This window comes from Marmota flaviventris, chromosome 1 (assembly GCF_047511675.1).
Source record: "Marmota flaviventris isolate mMarFla1 chromosome 1, mMarFla1.hap1, whole genome shotgun sequence".
Lineage (NCBI taxonomy): Eukaryota > Metazoa > Chordata > Mammalia > Rodentia > Sciuridae > Marmota > Marmota flaviventris.
Genome location: NC_092498.1, coordinates 107,186,629 through 107,198,874, shown reverse-complemented (window position 1 = coordinate 107,198,874; position 12,246 = coordinate 107,186,629). Strand labels below are relative to the sequence as shown.

General features: G+C 34.7%; 1 protein-coding gene across 1 annotated transcript in view; it reads right to left on the bottom strand.

Annotated features, from left to right (window-relative positions):
• Positions 1-12,246, bottom strand: part of Spmip7 (sperm microtubule inner protein 7) — a 75,172-nt gene that overhangs the window by 62,497 nt on the left and 429 nt on the right. The window contains exon 2 of the mRNA XM_071609145.1: positions 10,159-10,724. Within this exon, the coding sequence (XP_071465246.1) occupies positions 10,159-10,724 (566 nt within the window). The remainder of the gene's footprint in view (positions 1-10,158; positions 10,725-12,246) is intronic.

Below are 12,246 nucleotides of genomic sequence, written 5' to 3'. Positions count from 1 at the left end.
GAAACAGAATGAGGAATTATAGCTACCACTTCAGGATAATCAAATTTAGGTCAAAGTCCTTTTCTGATTCTGTCCTTTCTTCCATAATGATTTAGCATCGACTGCTGAAAAATGAACCACCCAAAACCTACTAGCTTAAAGAAATCATTTATTATCTTCTAGTATAGTGTCATATAAGAGACCCCTTAACTTGTTTTACTCTGGGAAAAAGGAAGTTGGTTCCCATTTCCAGCACTCAAATCTTTTCCAAGGGTGCTCCCCAGAAAACTGACTTCTTTTGCATCAATCTGGGAGTCCTAAAAGAATTGGCACTATGAGAGACCCAGGAGAGTAAAAAAATGGCAGTTTGGGCTAGTAAATCCTAGATTCTTTGCTTAATTAGTACAAAGTGAGCAGTGAAAAATCCCCAAGAAGAGAGTCAATTTATCCAGGTGTCCAGTGTTCCACCTTCTTTAGGGTTGTCCAAAGAAATACCATCTATCTTATCATTCTGGAGCTATGTGGTGCTGGCATAGTCTAGACACTTGGAGAATACAGAGACAATGAATTAGGCTGGTAACTTATCATAGATCTACATCTAGAAGTAGTACCATAGATCCAGAGTCATAAATTATAGAAAGAGTTGATTCAACACTTGACTTCTCTGGAGATACCTAAAGAACCAGAATATCTCTGAAGCTCTAATAGGTTTGGTAAAGTCCAGCTGCCTGTGGTAGAATAAGATGGAATTCTGAGTATTAGAAACCATAGCTCACCCCGTTTGGCATAGAGCAAGCATCATAAATTATCATCTTTCAGTTTCCCTTGAAAGGGAAACAACTGGTAGAAACTCTGATCAGGATGATGAGTGGAGGTCTTTGTTAACAAAGCCAGTTCTCAAAGACTAGAAGAGGTGCCTGCTTTGTCTTAGCTACAAAGAGACTCAAGGAACATGAAGAATCAGGCAAAGATCCTCCACACAAAGGAAGAAGTTAAATCTTCAGAGAATAATACTAACAAAGTGGAGTTATGTGTTTATCTGACAAAAGTTCAAAATAACTATCATAAAGTTTCTCAGCACACCAAGACAGACTGGTAGACCAATAGTGCAGAATAGAGGACACAGAGACTAACCCACAAAATTACAATTATCCTATATTAGACAAAGGTGGCAAAAACATACATTGGAGAAAAGAGAGCATCTTCAACAAATGATGCTGGGAAAACTGGAAATCCATATGCAATAAAATGAAATTAAACCCCTATCTCTAACCATGCACAACTAAAAGTGGATCAAGGACCTAGGAATTAAACCAGAGACTGTGCATCTTACAGAAGAAAAAGTAGGCCCTAAACTTCATCGTATTGGATTAGGCCCCAACTTCCTTAGTAAGACTCCTATAGTGCAAGAATTAAAATCAAGAATCAAGAAATGGGATGGATTCAAATTAAAAATTTTCTTCTCAGCCAAAAAAAATCTATGAGGTGAATAGACAGCCTACATTTTGGGAGCAAATTTTTACCCCTCACACATCAAATACAGCACTAATCTCTAGGGTATATAAAAACTCAAAAATATACACACCAATCACCCTGATACCTAAACCAGACAAAGACACTTCAAAGAAAGAAAACTACAGACCAATATCTCTAATGAACCTAGATGCAAAAATCCTCAATAAAATTCTGGCGAATCGGATACAAAAACATATCAAAAAAATTGTACACCATGATCAAGTAGGATTCATCCCTGGGATGCAAAGCTGGTTCAATATACGGAAATCAATAAATGTTATTCACCACATCAATAGACTTAAAAATAAGAACCATATGATCATCTCGATAGATGCGGAAAAAGCATTCGACAAAGTACAGCATCCCTTTATGTTCAAAACTCTAGAAAAACTAGGGATAACAGGAACATACCTCAATATTGTAAAAGCAATCTATGCTAAGCCTCAGGCTAGCATCATTCTGAATGGAGAAAAACTGAAGGCATTCCCTCTAAAATCTGGAACAAGACAGGGATGCCCTCTCTCTCCACTTCTGTTCAACATAGTTCTCGAAACACTGGCCAGAGCAATTAGACAGACGAAAGAAATTAAAGGCATAAAAATAGGAAAAGAAGAACTTAAATTATCACTATTTGCAGATGATATGATTCTATACCTAGCAGACCCAAAAGGCTCTACAAAGAAACAATTAGAGCTAATAAATGAATTCAGCAAAGTGGCAGGATATAAAATCAACACGCATAAATCAAAGGCATTCCTGTATATCAGCGACAAATCCTCTGAAATGGAAATGAGAACAACCACTCCATTCAAAATATCTTCAAAAAAAAATAAAATACTTGGGAATCAACCTAACAAAAGAGGTGAAAGACTTATACAATGAAAACTACAGAACCCTAAAGAGAGAAATAGAAGAAGATCTTAGAAGATGGAAAAAAATACCCTGTTCATGGATAGGCAGAACTAACATCATCAAAATGGCGATATTACCAAAAGTTCTCTATAGGTTTAATGCAATGCCAATCAAAATCCCAACGGCATTTCTTGTAGAAATAGAGAAAGCAATCATGAAATTCATATGGAAAAATAAAAGACCCAGAATAGCAAAAACAATGCTAAGCAGGAAGTGTGAATCAGGCGGTATAGCGATACCAGACTTCAAACTATACTACAGAGCAATAGTAACAAAAACAGCATGGTACTGGTACCAAAACAGGCGGGTGGACCAATGGTACAGAATAGAGGACACAGAAACCAATCCACAAAACTACAACTATCTTATATTTGATAAAGGGGCTAAAAGCATGCAATGGAGGAAGGATAGCATCTTCAACAAATGGTGCTGGGAAAACTGGAAATCCATATGCAACAAAATTAAACTGAATCCCTTTCTCTCGCCATGCACAAAAGTGAATTCAAAATGGATCAAGGAGCTTGATATCGAATCAGAGACACGCCGTCTGATAGAAGAAAAAGTTGGCTACGATCTACAGTCGGTGGGGTCGGGCTCCAAATTCCTCAATAGGACACCCATAGCACAAAAGTTTATAACTAGAATCAACAAATGGGACTTACTCAAACTAAAAAGTTTTTTCTCAGCAAGAGAAACAATAAGAGAGGTAAATAGGGAGCCTACACCCTGGGAACAAATCTTTACTCCTCACACTTCAGATAGAGCCCTAATATCCAGAGTATACAAAGAACTCAAAAAATTAGACAATAAGAGAACAAACAACCCAATCAACAAATGGGCCAAGGACCTGAACAGACACTTCTCAGAGGAGGACATACAGTCAATCAACAAGTACATGAAAAAATGCTCAACATCTCTAGCTGTCAGAGAAATGCAAATCAAAACCACCCTAAGATACCATCTCACTCCAGTAAGATTGGCAGCCATTATGAAGTCAAACAACAACAAGTGCTGGCGAGGATGTGGGGAAAAGGGTACACTTGTACATTGCTGGTGGGACTGCAGATTGGTGCAGCCAATTTGGAAAGCAGTATGGAGATTTCTTGGAAAGCTGGGAATGGAGCCACCATTTGACCCAGCTATTCCCCTTCTTGGTCTATTCCCTAAAGACCTAAAAAGTGCATGCTACAGGGACACTGCTACATCGATGTTCATAGCAGCACAGTTCACAATAGCAAGACTGTGGAACCAACCTAGATGCCCTTCAATAGACGAATGGATAAAAAAAATGTGGCATTTATACACAATGGAGTATTACTCTGCATTAAAAAATGACAAAATCATAGAATTTACAGGGAAATGGATGGCATTAGAGCAGATTATGCTAAGTGAAGCTAGCCAATCCCTAAAAAACAAATGCCAAATGTCTTCTTTGATATAAGGAGAGTAACTAAGATCAGAGTAGGGACGAAGAGCAGGAGAAGAAGATTAACATTTAACAGGGATGAGAAGTGGGAGGGAAAGGGAGAGAGAAGGGAAATTGCATGGTAATGGAAGGAGACCCTCAGGGTTATACAGTGGAGGGGGTAGAGAGAGAGGAGGGGAGGGGAGGGGAGAGGTGGGGAGGGGAGGGGAGAGGTGGGGAGGGGGGAGGGTGGAGGATGGGAAAGGCAGCGGAGCACAACAGACACTAGTATGGCAATATGTAAATCAATGGATGTGTAACTGATATGATTCTGCATTCTGTGTATGGGGTGAAGGTGGGAGTTCATAACCCACTTGAATCAAAGTGTGGAATATGATATGTCAAGAAATTTGTAATGTTTTGAACAACCCACAATAAAAAATTAAAAAAAAAATATACACACCAAAAAACCAAGTAACTCAATCAATAAATGGGCCAAGGACCTGAACAGACACTTCACAGAAAAGGATATACAATCAATCAACAAATATATGAAAAAATGTTCATCATCTCTAGCAATTAGAGAAATGCAAATCAAAACTACTATAAGATTTCATCTCACTCCTGCCAGAATGGTAGCTATTATGAATACAAACAACAATAAATGTTGATGAGGATGTGGAGGAAAAGGTACACTCATACATTGCTGGTGGGACTGCAAATTGGTGCGGCCAATATGGAAAGCAGTATGGAGATTCATTTGAAAACTGGGAATGGAACCACCATTTGACCCAACTATCTCTCTTCTCTATATCCAAAGGACTTAAAAACAGGATACTATAGGGACACAGCCACATCAACGTTTATAAGCAGCACAATTCACAATACCTAAACTGTGGAACCAACCTAGATGCCCTTCAGCAGATGAATGGATAAAAAATGTGACATATATACATGATAGAATATTACTTAGCAATAAAAGAGAATAAAATCATGGCATTTGCAGGTAAATGGATGGAGTTGGAGAAGATAATGCTAAGTGAAGTAAGTCAATCCCCCCCAAAACACAAATGCTGAATGTTTTCTCTGATATAAGAAGACTGATTCATAGTGGGTTAGGGAGAGGGAGCATGGGAAGAATAGATGAACTCTAGACAGGGCAGAGGGGTGGGAGGGGAAGGGAGGAGGCAGGGAGTTAGAAATGATTGTGGAATGTGATGGACATCATTATCCAAAGTACATGTATTAAGATACAAATTGGTGTGAATATACTTTTTATAGGAGAGATATGAAGAGTTGTGCTCTATATGTGTAATATGAATTATAATACATTCTGCTGTCCTTTATATATATATATATATATATATATATATATATATATATACACACACACACACACACACACACACACACACACACAAATAAATAAAGTGCTCAGCAGGATCAAGAGAATCAGAACTAAAAGAAAAATATACAGCATTACAGTACTAGTAGGATATATCAATATACCACTTACAATAATTGATGTAACCTCCAAACAGAAGATCAATAAAGAAGCAGAGGATTTAAGTAACACATAGAACAAATGTGCCTAAGAGACATATAAAAAACATTCCACACAACAGCAGCAGAAAATACACCCTTACTAAAGAAACAAAAATCATTTTCCAGGATATTTCATGTTAGTTCACAAAATCAGTGTTAACACATTTAAGACTTAAATGATGCCAAAATCCTTTACTGACCACAATGGAAATAAACTAGGAATCAATAATAAATAAAATGGGAAAATTCAGAAACATGTGGAAATTATACAATACACTATTAAACAAGAGTCTTCTTTGGATCAAAGAGGAAATCAGAAAGAAAATCAGGAAATACATGAAGCAAAATGAAAACACATCACATCCAAATTTATGAAATGCAGCTAAATCAGAAGGGGGAAGTTCATAGTAATAAATACCTACATTAATACAGAAGGAAAATCTTTTAAAAGAAACTGAAATTTATACCTCAAAAGGAGTGAGATAAAGAGGAGTAAAATGATCCCATAGAAAAAGAAAATAACAAAAATTAGAGCATGTATTAAAAAATGAAAATGGAAACACAACAGAGAAAATCAATGAAACCAAAATTTTGTTCTTTGAAAAAAAATCATCAAAGTTGACAAACATTTAGCAAGACTGACAAAGTAAAAATGAAAAGAATCCAAAAACTAAACCCAGAAATGAAGGAGTCATTACAATTGGTTTTACAGAAACAAAAATGATTGTAAAAGAGTTCTGTGAATAATTGTGCACTAACAAACTGGGTTACCTAGATGAAATGGATGAAGGGCCTAGAGACATCCACGACTTACCCAAACTGAATCATGAAGAAACAGAAACTATGAACTATGAACTATGTAAAAAGACAGAATCAGTACTAAACAAAAAATAAATAAAAGCCTAGGAATAGATGGCTTCGTTGGTGAATCCTACCAAACATTTAAAGAATTAGCACAAATCTTCCTTGTAACCTTTCAAAGAAATTGAAAAGGAATACATTTCAAATTCATTATGTAAGACCAACATTATATTAATATAAAAATCAGACAAAGACACTACAGGTAAAGAAAATTCCAAATATCTTTGATAAATGTTGATGCAAAAATCCTTCATGGAATACTATCAAACAATAGTTAACATAACATTAAAAGGATTATGCACCATGGTCAAGTAGGATTTAGTCCATAAATTCAAGGAACTGGAATTGTGTATTTTTAGTGGTAAAAAAAAAATAATGCAGCCCAACAGAAAATGGTATGGTAGTTTCTAATAAGTTAAAAATAGAATGCCATATGATTCAGCATTTCTATTTCTGGGTTTTAAAGAGGACTGCCTCCCCCCAATTAAAACCAGGTGTCAAAAAGAAATTTGCCAAATCATAATCATAGCAGTATCATTTATTATAACCAAAAGGTAAAGCATCCCATTTATACATTGATGGGTGAATTGGTAAATAAAATATAGTACATACATAAAATAGAATATTATGCAGCTTTGAGAAGGAAGGAATTTTTGACACATGCTACATCATGGATGAAACTTGAGGATGTTATACTAAACTAAATAAGTCAGTCACAAAAGATAAATACTGTATGATTTTACTTACACAATGAAACTAAAGTAGTCAAATCAACAATGCCAGAAAATACAATGGTGGCTGCCAGTGTTCATGGGTAGAGGGAATTACACAGTCATTCCTGAATGGATATAGAGTTTCAGTTTTGCAAGATGAAGCACGTTCTTGAGATCGATGGTAGTGATGTTTGCACATTGTGAATATACTTAATACCAATGAACTATATACTTCAAAATGGTAAGATGGTTGTTATGGAGCAATTTTTTGTGTCCCTTCAAATTCACATGTTGAAGTTGTAACCCCCAGGGTGATATTATTTGGAGTTGGGGCCTTTGGGAAGTAATTAGATTAAGATGAGGTAAAGAGGGTCAGACTACTACAATATAATTGGTTTCCTTTTAAGGATAAAAAACTAGATCTTTCTCTCTGATATCTGAGGACACAGGATAAAGGCAGCCTCTGTAAACCAGGTAGAGGACCTTCACCAAGAACTTATTCTATTTATTCCTTTAACTTTGATATCCCAGTCTCCCGAATTTTGAGAAATAAATGTCTGTTGATTTATCCACCCAATCTTTGGTATTTTGTTATAATACCTTGAGCTAAGATAATGGCTTAAAAAAGAAAAAAAGGCACATTTAAAGGTACAAATATTGCTATCAGGAGGCAAATGGGAGGAAAATCAAGGAGGTGATAATAGATCACCTCTATTTTCTCTGTGGTAGGAAAGACTGAGCTATCTGCTACAATGATAGGCAACGTCTAAAACAGCCTTTGAATACAATTAGAATAAGTTTAGAACAGTTGATTAGAGTGAATAAGAGTCAAACTAGAACAGAAAGGAAGTACTGAACCCAGTTACAGGTTTAGACAGGGTTGGCATAGGACAAGAAGTCAGAAAAAAAAGTTTTTATGATCTTATTTTGGTATTTGTGAAAGTTAACTGAAAAGCATACTGATATGTGATGTGATTAATTGTGAGATATTGCTTATCAGAAATTTAAATGTACCATTTAAAATTAATAATTATTTCTAGGATCTACAAAGTCATTTAAACTCTAAAACAAATATTGTAATCAATCCCCAAGTATTATTCTTTGAAACTGTTTATGGTTAATAATAATAATATTTACAATGGACTGAGTCCTTTACCAGGTTCTAGGAATTTTACTTGTCCTAATTCATTTAATTCTTACACTTTTATAAGTACTATTATCCTCAATTTTTTAAAGAAGTGAATAAAAAATATACTATCTGACCTTATGTTTCCTTTCTTACTTCAGATATTTTACATGAATTATATCAAATACTTCTTATACTATGAAGTATTATTATGTGAATTTTAATAAGGATATATGGGTATAAAGAGAATTGCAGGTGTAAAGAGTAGATAGCCATGATCCTAGAGCCTATTCTCTGAATTCCTATGGTACTGATTCAAACAGTAAAACACACAGACCAGATGAGCCAAAGACTTTTTAACAACACTTCAGTAATTTGGTAGCTTACCAAACTACTTCTTCAACTTAAACTTCTTGGAGTAATGTTTTAAGAGTCCACTCTGAGAAGAACTTACACAAATTGACAATATTTCCTTTAAAATTATACTAAACTGGAGTTTTCAGCTTACAAGGTAAATGCCATTCTTGAATTAAATGAGAAGAATGACTTTAGTTACCTTAGAATAAATATAGTATTATGCATTGAAATGTTTGCAAAGGTTGAGTTCAAGCTCCTTTCTTGATAGACTAGAAAAGAATCTGTAGTTCATAATTGGTAAGAATGTATTAGGTCGGTGAGATGAACTTGAACTATCGGTATTTCCTTCATTGCCAATACGTAAACATTTTTAGCACCTAAGACAGTATTTGTCATTTGTAGATATAAGTACATTTGATTCTCAGTAATACAATATTTCCATAGAGGGTATTTCCAATGGAATATAGAATGATTCTTAAGATAGGTTGTTGTAATTTTTATACTTTTTATAGAAAAATTCTATAACTCAGAAATTTCTGTGAGTCTAAATGCTAAAACCACAATGAGTATAAATTAAAATCAAAACTCTCATGCTTAAATCTCTTAAAATTCTCCTTCTGGCCTAACAGTCTCTGGATGGTAGGGCTGAGGAGTTATCTTGTGGGGATTTTCATTTTGATTACTTTTTCCTTTATTCCTATCCTCTCCTGGTTTCTTGTATGGCCTTTCTCCAGGAAGAAAGGGCAAAAACCACGAATCCCTACCATACTAACACATGGTAGCTTCCAGTCTGGTTGGTGCTGAAACAAAGCCATGGCAAGGTATTGCCATCTTTGACATTGGAGCAATTCAAGCACTTCCTGCTATGTCATTTGGCCTTTTCCTTTTCACATACTCAAAGCTTTTTTTTTCCTCCCTGTCTATCAGACATATTTTAATACACGAAAAAGTCCCTGAGGGTTTCCTTTGGAGCTAATTCTCGCCAAACTTCTGGGCCCAGGCCTGTGATTATATAGTGGAATTCTTACAGAGAAACCACGTGGCACATATCAGTAAGAGGTCATGAATCCTGGTTCTGGTCCTGTAAAGCTATTTATGCAGGGGATGCTTCTCTTCATCTCTGTTCTTACTAGACCCCCAAATTAACTTTCACATTTGTTCCCACTTAATTTGAGCTCCTGTGACCTGTTTAACAATCATCAGTAAATTATTGTTTTCAAGTGAGAGACTTATATAACGAGGCTTGCTACACAATTACCAATGTAGTACATAAATTCCTTTGTGGTAAAATAATATCTATATATCTAAAATAAATGATCGTTATACCTTTTTTCCTGACTTAAACTTAATAAATATTTTTTCTTTTTAAATTAAATTTTATTTTGCAAATAGATTTATATTTATCATTCTATAATTAAAAAAAATACATAATTTGGGCTGGATCTGTAGCTCAACAGTAGAGTGCCCGCCTCACATGTGTGAGGCACTGGGTTCGATCCTCAGTACCACATAAAAATAAAGATATTGTGTCCAACTACAATTAGAAAAAAAAAAAAAAAAATATATATATATATATATATATATATATATATATATATATATATATATATATATATATAATTTAAAAATGCCCTATTCAGGTATCATTTTGTCAATTTGACTGCTAAAATCCTATATTTTATATCCATGTTTTTCTTTCTCACTGGAGTATTTAAGAGTTACAAAGTCCATATTACTTTATTTACCTCCAAGTTTTGCTCTGATGGAAATGTCTGGTACTTTCCTGGAATTCCACCTCCTACTCTGTTGCAGTTCTTCGAACAGAATTGTTTGCTTTTTTATTGTTGTTGGAAATTCAGGGTCTGGTCTAGGAATTCGATGTTGAGGTTTCACATCACTGAAATCTGCCAGGTTTGGTATAGTTCTGCCAATGTCAGGCTTTAAATCAGCATCACCACCAGGACTCACAAATCCTGAACAGGGATCAACTAAGGGCACATCATCTCGAAGTGGAAATAATGGATAATCTGGCCCATAAGGTGGAGGATAAGGATAGTGTACATGATAGTTTGGCAGGACAGAAGGGGGGTAAAGATGAAATTTAAGAAAGGCAGGATTACATTTCTTTTCAAATCTGCCATAGTCATGTCTGTCTTCAAATCCTTTCACAAAGGGCATATTCATTTTTCTTAAGAGATCAGAGTAGTGTGGGTAATCTTCATTCTCAACAGTTTTTCTTCCTGAAGAGATAGACCTATTAGGAATACTTATCTTTCCAGGTTTGCACCGAACCTCCATATCTATAGCCTTTCTTCTTTTATAAGGACAGAAAATTAAATTCTTCTGATGAATTTTTAACTAAAAAAATTCTTATATTTCCAGTAACTGAAGATTAGTGTTTATCTAGCATAAAACTTTTGATTCATCTTTCTAAATGCTGATAGAATAAGGCTTTATTTTCGGTAGAAAAATTTCTTTTTCCATAAAAATGAGGATAGGGAAGCAAAGCAGTAAAAGAACAAGACAGAAAAAAAGCAGAGCCTTTGGTGCTGGGCAACAGCTAGAACTCTAATACACTGAACTATTATGCACATCATAATGTAATTCTTAGGAAAACCTTGGTAGTAATGTGTCCATGATGCATTTTTCTCCAATACTCAGGACAACTATGTTCATTTATCTAAAAATTTGCATAAGTTGATATTGTATGGTTAAGTTAAGGAATATAAAGCAGTTGGTTTAGTAAAAATGTATATTTTAAGAATAGATGTGACTAAAATGAAAGCGTTTTCCTGATACAAGTATCTTTATATTTGTGGTCTAAATAGGTGTTAAATTTAAATTTACTGCATGTAAGTACATGTTTACTGCAAGTAAACATGTATTATATTAAAGATAATTTAGTATGCCTAATTTTTAAGGAAGTAATCCCAATTATACTCAAAGTAAAGTCTCATCCTTTACATTTTAGATAATCCTTACTTCTCTAATGCTACTATGGTGTTCAAGAACAGCAATGAGGGTTTTAACACTAATTCTAGAAAATTACAACAAAGTATCAGTTTATTCATCCACATGAACAATAAAATCTTATTTAAATTCGAAATATAGCAGTTCACTTAAAATCTGCTTTAAACCACACAATTTAGTCTTGCAGGAAAACTGACTCCAAGGGAATTCCAAACATTATAACATGAGATAAAAGCTCATACCACACTTAGTAAAGCCAAAATTCAACTCAGGCAAAATTGTATAAGTCAGATATATGACATGTGTATCAGGTCAGTTTTAAGACAGCAAAAGGTTAAGGTATCTGTGGTGTAATATAAAACCATTAAAATTTTAAGATATACTTCTCAACAGTAAAGGAGATTGAAATAACTGGTAAGGCTGCCAGGTTTGAAATCTATGAGTATATTCAAAGTATATCTAGTGAGTTATTAGTCCACTCATATCACTCATTCCTTCTTATTACATAAAGGTGACAATACAATTGTTGTTAGGCAGTCTTTAGTTGCTCTTCATTCTTCAAGTATTTGCAGCAACTGCATGAGACATTTTTATCATAGCTCTGCTACTATCAGGTAAATCCTTCCAGAAGCAAAAAAGTAGAGGCATAATTCCATTTCAGTTGCTCTAAAAATATATTCTTGTTATAAACAGACTCTTAGGCTGATAGGTGTTTTAGTAGGCTTTTCTAAATTTAGGTGATGAAAGATGATTTCCCAAGCTGAGTCCGAAAGTCAATTCCATCTATGGTCCTTTCTTCCATTTTTCCATCGAGCCGCATCTTGGCGTTAAAAGCATTACCTTTAGCTCCCCAAACTCACTAC